Source organism: Triturus cristatus, chromosome 5_1 (assembly GCF_964204655.1).
Source record: "Triturus cristatus chromosome 5_1, aTriCri1.1, whole genome shotgun sequence".
Lineage (NCBI taxonomy): Eukaryota > Metazoa > Chordata > Amphibia > Caudata > Salamandridae > Triturus > Triturus cristatus.
In genome coordinates, this window is record NC_140587.1 from 4,140,244 (window position 1) to 4,160,154 (window position 19,911).

At 49.6% G+C, this 19,911-nt stretch overlaps 1 protein-coding gene across 1 annotated transcript in view; it reads left to right on the forward strand.

Annotated features, from left to right (window-relative positions):
• LOC146829916 (butyrophilin subfamily 2 member A1-like) overlaps positions 1 to 19,911 on the forward strand; it is a 67,439-nt gene that overhangs the window by 37,931 nt on the left and 9,597 nt on the right. The window contains exon 5 of the mRNA XM_085604187.1: positions 5,599 to 5,625. Within this exon, the coding sequence (XP_085460313.1) occupies positions 5,599 to 5,625 (27 nt within the window). The remainder of the gene's footprint in view (positions 1 to 5,598; positions 5,626 to 19,911) is intronic.

Here is a 19,911-nt window from a genome sequence, read left to right on the forward strand (position 1 = left end):
AGAACAGGCATAAGAAAGTATTTCCGAATGCTGCAGAGGGGATCAGCTCATGCTTGGGCACCCTCTCACATAAAACCAAGCACTCTGCCTTCAGGATTGTCAAGCGTTACAACAAACAAATGATGGACGGAATGCTGACAATGCAGACATTCTCCACCAGTCAAGAGATCTGGGTTAAATCCATTGTTCTTTTGCCCACTACGCCACCCCAGTTCAGACATGGCCATATGCAAATCAGTCTTGACCCTGTGCCTCATGGGAACAGTCCAGCCCGAACTGCCAAGCCATGTCTTCCCTGGACCGGAATCAAGCATCCTAGGACCGGTTTCTGGCTATCAGCCGTCATCAGCCAGGATAGCTTGACTCCAGTGGCGTAGTGAGCACGGGACCCACGTCTGGGCATACCCATCCCACTTAGGGCGAAAAGCGTTACAACAAACAAATGATGGACGGAATGCTGACAATGCAGACATTCTCCCCCAGTCAAGAGATCTGGGTTAAATCCATCGTTCTTTTGCCCACTACGCCACCCCAGTTTAGACATGGCCATATGTAAATCAGTCTTGACCCTGTGCCTCGTGGGAACAGTCCAGCCCGAACTGCCAAGCCATGTCTTCCCTGGACCGGAATCAAGCATCCTAGGACCGGTTTCTGGCTATCAGCCGTCATCAGCCAGGATAGCTTGACTCCAGTGGCGTAGTGAGCACGGGACCCACGTCTGGGCATACCCATCCCACTTAGGGCGAAAAGCGTTACAACAAACAAATGATGGACGGAATGCTGACAATGCAGACATTCTCCCCCAGTCAAGAGATCTGCGTTAAATCCATCGTTCTTTTGCCCACTACGCCACCCCAGTTCAGACATGGCCATATGCAAATCAGTCTTGACCCTGTGCCTCATGGGAACAGTCCAGCCCGAACTGCCAAGCCATGTCTTCCCTGGACCGGAATCAAGCATCCTAGGACCGGTTTCTGGCTATCAGCCAGGATAGCTTGACTCCAGTGGCGTAGTGAGCACGGGACCCACGTCTGGGCATACCCATCCCACTTAGGGCGAAAAGCGTTACAACAAACAAATGATGGGCGGAATGCTGACAATGCAGGCATTCTCCCCCAGTCAAGAGATCTGGGTTAAATCCATCGTTCTTTTGCCCACTACGCCACCCCAGTTCAAACATGGCCATATGCAAATCAGTCTTGACCCTGTGCCTCATGGGAACAGTCCAGCCCGAACTGCCAAGCCATGTCTTCCCTGGACCGGAATCAAGCATCCTAGGACCGGTTTCTGGCTATCAGCCGTCTTCAGCCAGGATAGCTTGACTCCAGTGGCGTAGTGAGCACGGGACCCATGTCTGGGCATACCCATCCCACTTAGGGCGAAAAGCGTTACAACAAACAAATGATGGATGGAATGCTGACAATGCAGACATTCTCCCCCAGTCAAGAGATCTGGGTTAAATCCATCGTTCTTTTGCCCACTACGCCACCCCAGTTCAGACATGGCCATATGCAAATCAGTCTTGACCCTGTGCCTCATGGGAACAGTCCAGCCCGAACTGCCAAGCCATGTCTTCCCTGGACCGGAATCAAGCATCCTAGGACCGGTTTCTGGCTATCAGCCGTCATCAGCCAGGATAGCTTGACTCCAGTGGCGTAGTGAGCACGGGACCCACGTCTGGGCATACCCATCCCACTTAGGGCGAAAAGCGTTACAACAAACAAATGATGGACGGAATGCTGACGATGCAGACATTCTCCCCCAGTCAAGAGATCTGGGTTAAATCCATCGTTCTTTTGCCCACTACGCCACCCCAGTTCAGACATGGCCATATACAAATCAGTCTTGACCCTGTGCCTCATGGGAACAGTCCAGCCCGAACTGCCAAGCCATGTCTTCCCTGGGCCGGAATCAAGCATCCTAGGACCGGTTTCTGGCTATCAGCCGTCATTAGCCAGGATAGCTTGACTCCAGTGGCGTAGTGAGCACGGGACCCACGTCTGGGCATACCCATCCCACTTAGGGCGAAAAGCGTTACAACAAACAAATGATGGACGGAATGCTGACAATGCAGACATTCTCCCCCAGTCAAGAGATCTGGGTTAAATCCATAGTTCTTTTGCCCACTACGCCACCCCAGTTCAGACATGGCCATATGCAAATCAGTCTTGACCCTGTGCCTCATGGGAACAGTCCAGCCTGAACTGCCAAGCCATGTTGTGGTAAGTGCAGACCTACCAGTTGAATGCTTGCTTGGCAATGATTTAGAGACTTCAGCCTGGTCTGAAGTGGAGTTAAGAACTCATGCAGAAATGATAGGAATCTCTGCACATGTGTTTGCTGTGACTAGGTCACAAGCCAAAATGTCTAACACTGAACAGGCTCTGGATTCTGGAAGAATGGACCAGGTGCCTTCCAAAAAAAGGAGCAGTAGGGTTACGGCAGAGCCTTCCCCCCTGATTCAGAATACAGATCAGTCTCTTGAGGGAGATGATTGTGCTCCTGAAGAAGGAACTGTCCCAGATGAGCTTGAGCCTGATCAGGTTGAGTCCTTTGGGACAGGGGGCCCTTCCAGGGCAGATCTGAGTCAAGAGCTGCTGAGCTGCCCTCCTCTTGAAGCCCTCAGACAGCAAGCTGCTGCTGGGGCTGCTGGGAATGCTAGTGGCACCCATAAGATTTATTGAGATGATGAACTCCTGTACTCAGAGAGTAGAGACCCCAAGCCTTATGTTAAACTTGTCCCAGTGTCATTTTCAGACACTGGACACGTTCAGCAGCACCTGTACATTGTCTGCTTCCCATTCCCAGCAGCAACGTGCAGGCGGGGACCTTATTTTCCCATCCAGCTGGGCGGAAGATAAAGGCCAAAGTTAAGGGGCCATTAGGCCTCCTTCTGTTTGAATATGCTGACTGGAGCCCGTCTGGAACCTCACACTTAAAAGTAAATGCAACGGAGGGGACCCAAAGGCACCCAGCTTACTCACAGGTACCCAAGAGAGGCCGCTTTTGAGTTTTTTTTTGTCCCTGTATATGATAGATATGATAGATCCAAGCGCTGTAAGAATATCAGATGTGTTGGTCTGACACTCTTACAGTGCGTTGTCAGAGTTCTTTACAAAACATACACAGTATACGTTGATAATAAATTATGTAAATGTGTACATCAATGTACAAGATGAGTTACCTGAGACAGGGTTGCAAGGTGTAGGAGTCACATGTCTTTTTTAGCTCACTGTGCTATATTAGAAGGAATACAATTTATGAACTGCTGGTAACAAAAGGATGTCTGTGCTGAAAGCAGTAACCCACTTACCTATCTACATAAAATAAATATCTGTCATCTCCATGTTACATGATGTGCTTTGCAGGAGACACATTAACCTTCTGTACTACTTTGATTCAAATCTGGGACTTCACAATACACAGATCTCTCCCACAAATGCGTTCACCTCCAGAGTGATCTCACCCTTGCCTCTATTCCTTGAGATTTACTGGCACCTCTGCAGCAGATGTCTGAACCCAATCAAATATATTAAAATCTAGACTTCGCAACCAATTAAGCAGAACAGATCCACAGCCATGCTCTCCTTGTTGCCAATGTGCTTGTGGCAGGGTTAAAATAAATAAATGTATTAGTTGAGGCCCAGATTTTGCGTTAGGATTGCGCCACTTTCTTGGCACAACCCCGACAACAAATCTCATTTGTTAAATCTCATAATGTGCTTAAATGTACTTATGATATAGGTGATTAACATATGTGTGAGGTTTTAATATCTGATGTCACTTCTTGTGATGTCACTTCCAGTGAGGTCACTTTGTGTGATGTCACCTGCAATGTCACATATCGTGACATCATGCGCTCTGATGGCACAAGTCAATGTTTCACTTGCATACTACCTAACTTGGTTAGTCCCCCCACTTCTTTTTTAGGACTTCTGCCCTGGCCAGAGCCATTCTGTGGGGCATTCAATGGTCAAACTGTGCAGTCAGTGCAGAGGCCAGAGCCTGATTGGAGCGGCATCAAGCATGTCGACCTTGAACAGGAAGGTGCTGATTACAAGTTGGCCAAAGGGGGATTTCCTGGTTGGATACCTTTCCAGCCTTTCACAACTGGCCTGGCAGTCTCACACCTGGGGATTCTGGGTGAGGGACCAACGGGTCCAATTTATCATTCGGATGAGTCGATGAATAAAACCATGTGTGGATCCAGGTAGGAGCCATGAGCACAAGCGCAACCAGACCCTTTTCCCAAACCCTGCCTGGAGGACGCTGCAAGTATTCAATGCTCCTCCCACCTGGCCACGCCCCTAACATCTTCCCAGGCCCTGTGCAATGCTCCTCCCACCTGACCATGCCCCTAGCATCATCCCAGGCCTGTGCAATGCTCCTTCCACCTGACCACGCCCCTGGCATCCTCCCGCACCCGTGCAATGCTCCTCCCACCTGGCCACGCCCCTAACATCTTCCCAGGCCCTGTGCAATGCTCCTCCCACCTGGCCACGCCCCTAACATCTCCCCAGGCTCTGTGCAATGCTCTTCCCACCTGACCACGCCCCTAACGTACTCCCTCGTGCCTTGCAATGCTCCTCCCACCTGCCGACGCCCCTAACATCTTCTCTTGCCCCGTGCATCGCACCACCCACCTGGCCACGCACTTAACATCCTCCCAGACCTCAGGGCAATGTTCCTCTCACCTGGCCAGTCTTCTAACATCCTCCCAGGCCCCATGACATCCTCCTCCCACCTTGCAACACACCTAACATCCTCTTAGGCACCAAGCAACGCTCCTTCCACTTGGCCATACCCACAAATCAATTAAAATTAAAAGTAATTTATGTCTTAATAAAAATTAATTTACATTGTTCTTCAAATTCAAGAAAGGTTGTTTACATATTTGAAAACAAATAATAAATATGTCTTATGGTTTTTTAAATTAAATATTATGTTTTATATATGTACTAAAAAATGTCAATTCATTTAACATTGTTCCTATGGGATTTGATTTTGAACAATTTTTCTTTGGAAGGGTGTTACCGTACCCGCGGTTCACCTTGTGTGGAGCTGGGCTTATTCCAGCTCTGAGCTGGAGTAATTTACTATCATTTTGAGTCATTTTTTGTTGTAGTAATTTTTGAAGTGTGGTTTGTGAATCACAATGGGCTCACTCTTCTCACGGAGGGTGCACATTCCTCCCTAAACCTCCTCTTCACTCCTCAGAAACCCGCCCCATTTAGTAGTAAATCGGCCTCTTTTTCCAGCCAATCGCCCGTCCCCCCAACATTTACTGCTAAGTACCAAACATACGTGTGTGAGGGGCTCCCGTAAAAAGAAAAAATAGGAAAGGTGGATGTGACTATTGTGGTACTACTGAATCTACCAAAAAATGCAGGTTGCGACTAGCCCCATCTTATCTATGACGTGGTGGCAGATGGCGGCATGGTCAGTGATACAGAGCAGTGAACGACTGAGCGGGTAATGCTGCCCTACCTACAGGGGCTAAACTCTTTGCTTTAATAATGCACCTTCTCTTCTGATGCTGCGTTGTTTCTTATTGTTCTTATTCTCATGCAAATAATGAATTCATGTTTCTCATTTCAGAGATTATTCCAGCAAAGAGAAATCTAGGTAAGAACCATACACATGCACCCAAAGTCTCTGGTGTTATCCTCCCATCATGATGATCCACTTTGTTTGCACCAGAGGGAGGTGGGAGCTTTTCACCTATGTCTAGTGAGTGGAGTAGCAGGATTCCCCAAAGCCCCACCAGATCAGGCTCTCATCTCACCCCTACTCTTGTTGTGCTCATATGAGTGGTGCTAAAGCCACTACCTAGTACCTATATGGAGGTCAGTACGGTCACAATCTTCAGAGCCTAAATGCATTTAAGGGGTCGATTCCGATCTGGGTCGGACAGCTCTCTGAGAGCTGTTCATAGCCTTACCTTGCAACCGACCCGTACCTGGGACGGTCCGTCCAGTTGATGAAGTACGATGCGCATAACTGCCAAAAATCCGACCAACACGTAGGCTGTAATTCAAGGTTCATTCTCCGTCCGAGCCTGTAACTCCTAACGCCCAACCGAGTCGCCCGGAAGCAGTATCCATAGCAGTTTCCGCCCGGACAAGAACTATGTGTACTTCCTACGTCACCACGTACGGCAGGTCACAGCATCCGGAAAAGAAGCATATCAGTTGCGATTCGCGCCATAACTCAATCCACGTCTACGAGACGGACCAGCTTGCAACGGGTACGAGACGGACCAACAAGCAGCGTGTATGAGACAAACACATCATGAATCCAATTGCGCAGGTCATACCAGTACTCTACATCTATGACCGGATCAGGAACAGACAAGGACGGCGCAGACGGTAAGTCAGACACCCATCACACAAACAAACGACACGTACCCGCAAACTGTCACACACACACAGGGGATCCATATCCTGGCCACTAACAACAGGCCACCATAGGGGTTGTATGGCCAGCACCACTGCCACCCCCACCCATAGGGCTCATGTTGACCATCACTACTGTCAACTCCACCCATAGGGGACCTGTTGCCCATCACTCCTGCCACCCCTACCCATAGGGCTTATGTTGCCCATCACTACTGCCACCCCCACCCATAGGGTCTATGTTGCCCAGCACTCCTGCCACCCCCAAACATAGTGGACCTGTTGCCCATCACTACTGTCACCCCACCCGTAGGGCTTATGTAGCTCATCACTCCAGCCACCCCCACCCATAGTGGACCTGTTGCCCAGCACTCCTGCCACCCCCACCCATAGGGGACCTGTTGCCCATCACTACTACCACCCCCACCCATAGGGGACCTGTTGCACATCACTCCTGCCACCCCCACCCATAGGGACTATGTTGTCCATCACTACTGCCACCCCCACCCATAAGTGACCTGTTGCCCATCACTCCTGCCAACTCCACCCATAGGGCTTATGTTGCCCATCACTACTGCCACCCCCACCCATAGGGACAATGTTGCACATCACTACTGCCACCCCCACTCATAGGGCTTATGTTGCCCAGCACTCCTGCCATCCCCACCCATAGTGGACCTGTTGCCCATCACTACCGCCACCCCCACCCATAGGAGACCTGTTGCCCATCACTCTTGCCACCACTACCCATAGGGCTTATGTTGCCCATCACTACTGCAACCCCCACTCATAGGGCTTATGTTGCCCATCACTACTGCCACCCCCACTCATAGGATGTGTGATGCGCCACACATCCATCATTCACCAACATTAGGTAAGTCAGTAAAATACATCCCCCCTAACATCAGGACAACAGTGTGTAGTCTGTGACAAATGCCCACAACAGTGATCATGACTTCGAACATACAATGTAACTACCATCACATGTGTGACCAAAAACTGAGTGTGGCCTACACAAGGCAAGCATCACCATAGCAGTGTGTCAATGTAAAAATAACACCCCCTCACTGTGTAGAACAAAAGTTAAGTGTGTGGTTCCAAACTGCAGCAGATGTTGAGCATTGTGGTGATGGGGTCCAAACCCCCCTCATCACAGTGACCAAAAGGTAAGTGTCATCATGGTCAAAGCTGCAAATGCCAAACAGCATGTATGATTCCTGGTCCCAACACATGAAACACTTTTTGGCCAAAGTAGTGGTTGTGTCCCATACACACAGAGATGTGGTGAGGCTAACAGTGCTGTGAAAACCTAACATACGTTCTGCCATGTGCAGACAAGCACCACCCATGGGGGTTGACAATGCATACAGTGTACAATGACACAAAAACAGAAGTGACCATCACAAAGCATACACACATCTCGAAAATAGACACACACATCAAAACAACCTGTGTAGACTGTAGGTGTCAGGTCACAAACTCCCATTCCATGCCAGCAATGGCACCTAACAACCAGGATGAATGTGCAGAATGATGTGATATGACTCACAGGGACAGCAGGGAAAAACACAGAAACAGCATCCAGACAATGGCCCACAACAGTAATACCAATGCACTGATGCAGATGCACAAACACAAACAGGCAACCTCACACTGCACATCTGACACAACATGTGTGTGTGTGTCTCAGTATCCCCAGGTAACTACACAACACATGAGGGGGGCTGAACCACAGTGAGACAGATGTGGACACAGTGCCATACATAAGTAACCCATAAATGGGCCCCCCTTAGTGGACAATCAGGCATTGTGAGATGAGAGGGAGCACAACAGACACATGTGACACAAGCTGGAGTGAACAGCAACTAATACAGCAAGAGACTGACACACAACAGCACCACCCCCAGGGACCAGACATTGGGGTAACACAAGTATGCATGACACCTCCACTGTGCTGACAAAGGTAGATGTCGTACAAACTGTGAAAGCCAGACATGTGTCCTGTGCCACAAACGTACATCACACCTACACAAACACAAATCACTCAGCATGGACCGTCATCCCTGGACAAACGGGAGCTAGGGGCCCATCCACGCAAACATTTACATCAGTCCACCCTCAACACCACACACCCTGAACTGCATCTGTGAAGCCCACATGGACAGGTGACATTGCACATGCACCCATGACAAACACAGTAATGTTGGGAGGACCTAAGGTGCACAGACTCATCACATAAGGACAGTTTACAACCCTGGTGAATGACATACATACTGCACAGTATGCGGTACATGGCCATGACGTCAAAGCTCCTGTAACTTTTGGAATACCTGCCACAGTCCCAGGACAATGCAGAAGCCAAGGAGAACCACAAGGCACACATGCTGACACCTGCAAACATTGCAGCCCTGAACCGGACAAGTGGGAGCAGTTACACACACATACACATGTCTCAATCACTGAAAGGTACCACCTAGGGACAACTACATGATATTGCGAACAAACAAGTACATTGGGGACCCCTGACTGTGTACCATCTGTGTCTGACAACATCATCTCCACTCAGGACTGACAAATCCCAATGATGAAACACAAATTAACAGTAGTGTGCCATGCACCCACACATCTGGTAGCCCATGGCAAAGTTGTGGGATGAACACTGTACCACTCAGCAAGCATCAACAACAGGAACATATCAAGGGAACACTGCCTGTGTATGAAAAGGGAATGTGGACACACACACACACATGCCCACACAACACACAATATGGGCCCTGGCAATGTCACGGAACAACACCCTTACTTGAGGGGACTCAACTCCTGTGGAAGCTCAGCTGTGCCAAACATAGTCCCAGCAGGTCTCAGTCATGTCAGCAGAACACTTGGTCAGTCAGCCATCAGTAACCACACAATGAAGGCTCTGGTCACAACAGCCTGGGTACGGGAGTGTCCCTTAAGTCATCTGCACATACTCAATACATAAGTCCAGCAAGTTGCACAGAGGACCCAGTTGCTCCTACACCAATGATGCCCACACTTACATGTCCAGTGGTGATGCGCCCACAGTCAGGGAAATAGACAAATTGGACAATGGGAAGCACATCATATGTGCATGTGTGCAAGCCACAGATGTGATCATGCAAATTAAATGTTTACAGAGTGTCCACTAATTGTTAATCATGACACACCCAGGTAGCTGCAAAGGATGATATGGATCACGACCAGAATAGGATACATATCACATGGACCGCATGGAGTACCCCACATCAACACCTCAGTATTCAACATTTGAAATACAGCATTACAACTGCAAGGTCACGCTTAACATCATCAACATAATGTACAGCTAAATCAAATTCACAAGGATAAAGAAAAAAGCTTTATTCAGCAGATGAAAATGTAAACGTCCGTTCAAAACAAAGGCCACTGGCCAGTCCACTATCAAATGACAAGAAGTGAACTTGAGTGACAACAGTCACACGTTGCTTGACTGCACTGCTAAGGACAGGGGACATCCCCTCGGCGGGGCATACATGGGGGCAGGACAGGCACCGCAGGGACAGGATCAGGGCGCAGCAGAAGGAGGCAGTGAAGGGGTGGTAGATGCAGAAGAGTCACTGGCAACTGCAGTGGAGCTAACTGAAGTAGTGGGTGCAGTCACAACTGTGGGGCACAAGTCAGATGGGGTGAGTGCCGGCACAACTGCAGTGGGCAGGTCAGATGGAGTGGATTGGGTCCCCACTGCAGTGCCCAAGTCAGACGGGGTGGTTGTGAACGCCACTGCAGTGCCTAACTCAATGGGAGCAGAATGGGGTTCAGGTGAGGTCGGCAGGACAGAGGGGGGGCACGGTCCCCACATCAGTGGCACTAACTCTCTGACCGGGGGTGGAAGAGCAAGTGGTGGGGGTGAGGGCGTCAGCATTTTAGGGATGGTGTATCTGTGGGTGGGGGAACCTGGAGCAGGGTGTGGCGGGGAACCTCTGGAGTGGTGGCCTGGGGGATGGACGCCAGAGACTTCGCCGTGGAGCTGCTGGGCGGGGGTGGGCTCTTGCTCTTCTGGCTCCAGGGGGACTTGCGGGTGGAGGCCTCAATCTGACTGTGCCTGGGGAAGGGTGTCAGGGTGTGAGGGGCACTCCCCTCTGTGTGTGGGGACTTCCTCTTCCCCTTGTAAGCTGGATCTGCTGGGCCAGTGGGGAAGAGGCCAAGGTCACAGAGGAAGAGCTGCTGTGGCCCTCAGCTGGGGAGGATGGTGCTGAGGACTCCTCGGTGTGGCTCCACTCGCCCTCCGTGCCACTGGGTCCCTCCGACTCCTCGCCTTCTGTCCCAGTCAGGCTCTGTGGCTCCTCCTGGTCCGTGGAGCTGTCCCCTCCTTTGGCCGTCGATGTATCTGGATAGAAATAGGAAAAAATAGAACAACATCAGTCACCTGCACTGACTGCACACACCGCAGTGAGTACATCACATCACAGGACAAGCCCTGGAATCATCAGCTGAACACAGCTCAAAGTGCCAACACTGTTTAGAATAAGCCAATTGTCATTCTCAATATCAACCATGGCACACATATCCCTCCTGGACTTGCACCCATATGTCTGTTGCATGTTGGATGCTAATACCCTAATGTCCCGACATGCACCAACCACACAATTGTTGGACATGCAAGTGAACATGTAGGAGTATGTCACTATACACACAGCACATCTCTTGCCACTGACTCAGTACAGGTGTCCGGATGAAGGGATGGGCAGAGACTCATTTCACATGCTTGGGATGCATGCCAGCAACACACACTATGATGTTCTCATGTCCTGATAGTCAATGCCACAATGGGGTGCATGGAGCACACTTGAATACAATGCAGGTTCACTCATAGCAAGTTAAATGCCATGGCACTGGGATGCCCTGAAAGTCAGTCAACACTGTCTCCTGTCACAGGGGCAGGGCATCCAGACAACAACAGTATGCACTGTGTCACAATCATAGCTCAGGGGTAAAGCAAACACTGCAGATGACAAGTGCACTTGCCCATCCCCAGCAAACAACATATCCCAGACCCAGAAGACCCCACATCATACAAATCAGACATATGAGTCTCTGCAAACACAACTCCCTGTACATTAGCACATCACAGTTAGCTGTGCATGTAACACAGCTGCCTGAAGTGCACAGTTGAATACACCATTGTGCGCTGTCAAATGATCAAACACCTATATGTCACACAGGTCTTGTCTCCCATAGTCACATCTCAGATGTCCTGCTGACCCTCAAACTCATGAACACCCCAATTGTACGTAACAGGAAGCCACACCATAATGATACAGAGGCAGACACCTGAAGGCACATGTCACTAAGCACAACCTGTAAGTAGATACACAGGAGTGGGATTACAGAGTGTTTCTAAATGCCCTTGAGTAGGCATCACTGCCCAGGTCTACTTGAAACAGTGTTTAGCCCTGGACAGTAGTCAGGTGGCTAAGCAAGTGTGACACACTTGATATACATATTCCTGAGGCACATAAATTGGAGTCCACTGCTGCATGGGTTTGTTTGAAATACCCCAGCCAGATGTGGCGAGTCAGACCAGCAATTGTAACACATATCAAGGGCACACACAGATCACATGTCAGATCTCAGGCATTGTCTAAACAATTGACCCACGCATGAAACACACAACAGAGTCACGGGAACGGATGCTGTCCGGAAGCTGAAGCATTGCTGACTGCAGGGACACAGTGCCCTAGTGACACAAGCAACAGACTGTAGTGGCCACACCTGTGGATCAGATGAGGAGGGTGAGGAGGGTGTATCCACAATTGAGGGACCTGAGTATTGAACTACAAGACCTACGTAATGTGGAAGTGTGACCAGGCCAAAAGACTGCAATTAGCATGTCAGACATAGTACACAGATTAGGCATGGATTTACCCCCTCCTTGCTGCTGTTTGGCCTTCAGCTGCCTATCCAGGTCTGGGAAGACCACCGCCAGTATCCAGAGCATGTGGGGGGTCAGGGTCCGGTGTCTGCCCTTCCTGCGAGGAGGCGACAGCTTCAGCTGGACCCTTGCGATCCTCCGGGTCCAGCCCCGAAGGTCCTGCCACCTCTTCTGGCAGTTGCGGATACAGCGCTTGTAGACCCCCACCGAACAAACTGCCCGGGCGATGGTCAGCCATATCTCCTGCTTCTGGTGGGCATCAACCTGTGAGGATGACAAAGTTAAAAGTCCATTAACACACATGCCCCATATTTGTGCTGCACACATTTGGATATACATGTCATCATCACAAAGGGAAATGAGTGACACAGGTAGTGCACCCATGGAAAAGGACAAATGCCCTGCATGTCTGACATGTTAACAATGCCTGGGAAGTTTAAGCTTGCACAAATGCACTTTAGCTGCAGAACACCTGTTCATTACATGTACCTACACACTTTGTGGGATGAAAGTACTCAGTGAGTATGCTTTCCACTGGTGTACACACTGCTAGTACTGCTAGTCAGACAACATGCATAATTAGGAAAGCAGTGGAATGCACACTCACCTGCTCCCCTGGTTTCCCATACAGCTTGCTGTACTGTGGAAGGAGCCCGTCCAGCAGGGCCTGGTTCTCCTCCTCAGGGAAGGCTGGGGCCCTCTCCAGAGTATGTGCCATAGCAGGAGCCAGAGGATGCAGAGACAGCAGCAGTAATAGCAGGGAGGTGGTCCAGTAGCATGTAGTGCAGGCAAGTGAGCTCACTGGGGGACAGCCAGCCCTATATCTGTGCTGCAGAGGTAAACTCTGTGCCATGTGTCCCCAGTGATAGGTCCAACACGGTTGCATTCTATGAATCTGGCCAATCCATGGAAATGTACGACTCGTACATGTCTTCCGCATCGTTCAAATCTTCACCTTCATAAAACCATAGGAATTGCAACATTGTTGTAGGCATCCAACTGAATTTCCAGCGCACAACTGGTACAAGTTTTGAATCTGCATCCGTCTCCATGACAGTCCAGAGCCAATGGGTGTGCCCGGCTCGGTCAACTGACTGTACAACGCGTATTTTGAAAATACGCATGCACCCGTCTCCATATGATTCAATAGTCAAGGCGTACGCCTGTCTCGGACCATGCCTGCCTGACGCGCATGCATGATAGTCACCCACGTTGGACCTCATTGCAGTCAAAGGCAAAGCATACGCACGGCTCGGTCATGAACCGTGCAATGCGTACGCATTGTCACCCGCGTCAGACCTCATTGCAGTCAATGGCAAAGCGTACGCATGGCTCGGTTATGAACCGTGCAATGCGTACGCATTGTCACCCACGTCGGACCTCATTGCAGTCAATGGCAAAATCGTACGCACGGCTCGGTCATGAACCATGCAATGCGTACACATTGTCACCCGCGTCGGACCTCATTGCAGTCAATGGCAAAGCGTACGCATGGCTCGGTCATGAACCGTGCAATGCGTACGCATTGTCACCCACGTCGAACCTCATGGCAATCAATGGCAAAGGGTACGAACGGCTCGGTCATGAACCATGCAATGCGTGCGCATTGTCACCCGCGTCGGACCTCATTGCAGTCAATGGCAAAGCGTACGCATGGCTTGGTCATGAACCGTGCAATGCGTACGCATTGTCAACCGCGTCGGACCTCATTGGTGTGACTATTTGATGGCTTCAACACACAATTACTTGCCAGGGACACATGTGCACACCTACCACACTACAGCATTGGCCACACAGTGTCCCATGGCATGTAAGGCTGCATTCCTTGTGTGTTGGGGGAGGCAACATTTGGTTTGTTGGGTGGCACTTTTGTTCAGCCTGTCCCAGGCTGTGCACGTGTTCATGGGGGCAGAATGCTTTGTGTGTTGTGCACATTACCACTGTGATGTGCAACTGTACAGTTATGGGCATGAGTCATGTACACAGTTGCAGGTTGGATATGTTTCGGACATGTCACATACACCCTGAGTCCTGGGGGCGATGGCATGTATATCACAGTGAGACCTGTAGCCACAAATCTGATGTACACACACAGTCTATGTGCATGTTGTGTCTCAGATGTGTCTGATCAAATGTGTCCAATGGGAGACAGTCTCCACATCCATGTGGTGTGTGCAGCAACCTTGATGTTGTGTGTGTGTCTAAGAGACGTACATGTAGGGCCTGCAGAGACAACAGTGGCCACTACCTGTGAGACTCACGCTTGCCTTGTGGCATGTACGTGATACGCCATGTCATGCCAGTGTCGATGTGGCAATACAGGGACCCTGGGTATCTGCATGGCAAAGATCTGTGATGCCTGGGAGACATCAGGCCTCACTTGTCACTGTGGTGTGTGTTTGTAACGTCACAGCAGTACATAGGTAGGGTGACACAGCCCAATGATTGGCCATTGCACTACATGGGACTTATGTGGACTTGAGATGTGAGGTGATGTCCATGTAGGTGACATATGTGTCCATGCCCAACAGCACACACCTCAGTACATTGTGTACTGTCATGATGTATCATGTGATATTTTGCTTGGTCATGGCCAACAATCTTCCTTTGTGCATCTCTGTTCTGCAGGGCACCAGCTGTCCATAGACCGTTCTCAGACCTTGAAACCATGCAGGAACGCGACTGCATCCGACAGTACCACTTCACCAGGCCACTGATTGAGGAGTTGGTGGAGCAGTTGGTGCCACATCTTCTACCTGGCCGGACATACCCTACAGCACTGACCCCAGAGGTGAAGGTGATGGCAGCCCTGCACTTCTTTACTACTGGTACCTTCCAGTACACTGTGGCTAGTGCTGGTGGTTTGTCGCAAACTATGTTTAGTCGTGTGCTACGCGATGTCTTGGAGGGGATGTTGCATTTCCTTGACCTGTACATCAAGTTCCCTAGCCCAGCTCAACTCCCTGAAATAAAGGATGCCTTTTATACACTGGGGAGGATGCCGAACGTCATCGGATCTATTGATGGTACACATGTGGCCCTGATACCACCACAGGCACATGAGCAGGCATACTGGAACAGGAAACATTTCCACTCCATCAATGCTCTGGTGGTATGTCTTGCAGACATGTGTATCACTCATGTGTGTGCACGTTTCCCTGGTTCTGCGCACGATGCCTACATCATGAGGAGTATGTTACAGGAAACAGCGGTCCCTGAAAACAGAGAGATCAATGGTACAATAAATATAGCCACAATCGGTACTATATTTCAGCCAGTGTCCAGACGGACAGAGGCACTTTTAATACATAAAATTTTGAATTCCAATAATTCAAGGGATGTAAGTTCAATCACAGTGGGATACAAGCCTGTATCCTAGAACTCACATATCACATAGGAAACAAAGTGCGAAAGAGGGTTCAGGCAATTTCATGGATGTTTCAATCAGTGAATACTTCAGATAGTGAAACATCTGATACACAAAGAGTCACCTTCACAATAATTTATATACAATAAATAGAGGGCCTCATTTATGAGGCCTTGCGTCACTTTTACGCCGCCGTTACGCCGCTTTTTGTGACGCATCAGCAGTGTAAAAAATGTGCCATGGTGCGTCATATTTACAAAGTGACGCATCTAGGTAGATGCGTCACTTTGTAAACCCCTGCGCCACATTATACCTGCGCCAGGTATAATGTATGCGGGGGGGCGTTCCCACGCAAGAAAGGGTCGTAGAAGTGACGCAGTGCAATCTATGAGATTTCACTGCGCCACTTCTAGGACGCAAATGCGTCAATATCTTACGCCTGCCTCATAGCAGGCGTAAGACTGACGCATGCACATTTAACATGGGACTTGCCCATGCATAATGACCTATTGCTGGAGTTGCGTCACTTTTGTGACACACTCCAGCAATGCGTCATTTTTGCGCCTACAGATACGTCTGTATTTCTGACGTATCTGTAAATCCTTGCGCCATGATGCGTCATACTGTAAATATGACGCATCATTGGTGTCGCAAGGAGGGCGCAATGAAAAGTGACGCATCGCTGTTTTCTCGCAGCGATGCGTCACTTTTCATAAATGGGGCCCAGAGTGTGTAAGGTAGACAACTATGCCGACGGCGTTTCGATCCTTATCAGGGGAATATCGGATCATCATCAGGACTAATGAAATAAAAATTGCCCATGCACAAAAGCCTCGAGTGAAAAAGGTTTAACGGATAAACATCGTCAAGGACATGGAAGGTTTCCGATTGAGTCCAAGGTGACGAGTGAGGCACTCGAGGGAAGGAAGTCAGGGTGGGTTTGCATTGATGTGGCCACGGACTACCTTCCTCTTCAATTTGCGAGATGAATTCCTATCACGGACCGTGACCATCACCCCTGGAATTTCATAACCCGCCCTGACTTCCTTCCCTCGAGTGCCTCACTCGTCACCTTGGACTCAATCAGAAACCTTCCATGTCCTTGACGATGTTTATCCGTTAAACCTTTTTCACTGGAGGCTTTTGTGCATGGGCAATTTTTATTTAATTAGTCCTGATGATGATCCGATATCCCCCTGATAAGGATCGAAATGCCGTCGACATAGTTGTCTACCTTACACGCTCTATTTATTGTATATAAATTATTGTGAAGGTGACTCTTTGTGTATCAGATGTTTCACTATCTGAAGTATTCACTGATTGAAACATCCATGAAATTGCCTGAACCCTCTTTCGCACTTTGTTTCCTATGTGATATGTGAGTTCTAGGATACAGGCTTGTATCCCACTGTGATTGAACTTACATCCCTTGAATTATTGGAATAAAAAATTTTAAGTATTAAAAGTGCCTCTGTCCGGCTGGACACTGGCTGAAATATAGTACCGATTGTGGCTATATTTATTGTACCATTGATCTCTCTGTTTTCAGGGACCGCTGTTTCCTGTAACATATAAGTTCCCAAGGTCCCTGACCAATCCCTTTGGGTGCCCTTGTGTTTTTTCACATACATCATGAGGAGTAGTCGCATTGCATCGCTGATGTGACAGATGCCAGACCAGCGTGCCTGGCTTGTCGGTGTGTACTGACTGTTTACTAGGCTTGGGCCAAAATTCCGTTCCGTTCGAGGAAATTGCTATAATTTGGCATTTTCGCGTTCCGCGGAAAGCGCGAAAATGTAAAAATTTCCGCATTCCGCAGCTTAGCGATAATTTGTTTCTTGCTCGCGCTGTAAAATAATACATTCTCGCGTGCGCGCGATCTCCTTACCTGAATCCCCGCGTTCGCCGACAAGTTTTCCCGATCCGGTCGCGTTCTCCACGAGATGTTGGATTGTTGGTAGCCATTTGCGCTGTCTCGCGACAGTTCGCGCCCGCAGTAACGTCATGCGTCGTGCGATCACGTCTTTCTTCTCGCGATCATGCACCGCGAGACAAGTGAAAACAAGATGGCCGTGCCCGCGAGCAACCGCATGGGTAAGTTGGCGAGCCGCGACCACGCAGAAAATACCGCGAACGGGCGGGAAAAAAACTTCCGCATCTTCGCGATATTTCCACGTGTTTGCGGAGATTTTTAACATTTTCACGATAATTTGCAAAAGTGAATTTCGCAAATTCCGCCCACCCCTACTGTTTACCATTGTGTGTGTTTGGCAATGTTGTATTCCGCACTCCTACAAAACTCAGCTAATTGTTCAATTGTTTGTGTGTAGGTGACTCCAGATATCCCAACATGCTGTGGTTGCTGACACCCCTCAGGAACCCTGTGACACCAGCCGAGATGCGCTACAATGAGGCACATGGTCGGAGCAGGAGGGTGATTGAGCGTACATCTCCTGAAAAGCCGCTTCCGCTGCCTGGACAAGACCGGAGGGGCCCTCCCATATGACCCTGCAAAGGTGTGCAAAATGATCCTTGTATGCAGCATGCTACACAACATGGCAGTGCGGAAGAAGGTGCCTCTCATCCAGGATGACGATGACCGACCTCCTCCACCTGTGGAGGATCCCGTCCTGGGTCACGATGCCAGTGATGATGATGATGAGGGTGACGACCGCACACAGATCATCAACAACTTCTTCACCTGAATGTGAGTTTACAGGGTTGTTATGTCAATGTATGGAATTAGCCTGAAATGTGTTGTGGCTGCTCTGTTGCTGTCTGAGTGTCTCTGTGTGCCACTTGACTGGATGCGTGCAGTGATGTGTCCATTCAGGTGGTCTGTACTCCACAATAGTGTAGTACTGCTAACTTGTTTCTGTGTAGGTTTCTTGTGACATGTTTTGTGCATGTGTATTGCATTTCTCTCCTGTTCTGCTGCGCTTTTGACTGTCTTGTGTCTGTCCTTCCCAGGGTACTTTGCCTGTGGTTTGGTCAATACTGACCCCCAACACCCAGAATCCAACACCAGTGTGGGAGTAGTCAATTGCCATCAAGTGATGTGCCTCACACCCCTGGACTTCAATTCTCAGACACTCTGTGACCGTGTGTCCACCGTAACGTACAATTGCCTTGCAACTATTTTAGAAAAAACATGTTGCTGATGGGTAATAAACCTGTGCTATGCTTTGTTAGGTGCGTTGTCTGTCTTCCCACATCTGAGTGACATTTGCTTACCTCACCTGTGGACTTGTTACCACTGACTGGGGTTGCTGTTTTGTCTGTGAATACCAATGTGTTTCTGGTCAACATCATTGTGTGGGATGAGTAACATGACCATGGTGAGTATGTGTTGTGCTGCCATAGTGGTGTGTCTCCCTCACATGTGTCACATCACCATGACTCACATAACATTGGTCACATTGTTGCAGTATTTGGCATGCACTGTGTTATTTAGCAGATCAACATCTCCATGACACATGACAAGTTGGAATCACAACAGAGGCAAGTATGGCATACTGGTGAGTTTATTTACGAACATGTGTGAGGAAAGTGCACAGGATGGTGGGTGCTGTACAGTGGTTTGGGAATCCAAAGTTCACATTGGAGTTGGAAGTGCTGGTAGATGAAATGTCCTGAGTAAAGTCCACAGTCATCTGCTACATTGGCCCAACATGAACCCTCCATGTCATGTGGGCGAGTTGTGTCCGATCGGACAAGGTGAACGGGTTGCGCACAAAGAACATTGTCCAGAACAGGTTTAGAGGCCCTGGGGGATGTGCTGGGACATCTGCCTCCCACATGTCCTTCTTCGGACGACACCTCTTCTTCTTGGGGGCGGAATCCTCAGGTGCAGGCCTCTGCGGTGCAGGGGACTCTCCGCCAGAGTCCTCCTCCCTCCCTGTGGCACTGGCAGATGGTGTGGCAACAGATGTTGTGGCCACACAGGGAGGTGTGGACAAGTTTGTACTGATCTGGTGGAGGCATTAGAGTATGTCCCGATGCACCGCAGTAAGTGCATCCCACTTTGCCTCCATGCAGGCATGGTGGGCAGCCTGCTCCTGTTGTATGTCCTTGAGGATCCTCACTACCTGGCCAAATCCTCCGGTGCTATCCTGGTATGCATCTATGATGCGTGCCAGTTGGGGGTCATCATGCAGTCCAGACCCCTCTGCAAGGCGCGCCCTCTGCTTCCCACCCCTCCCAGCACCCCTATCCAC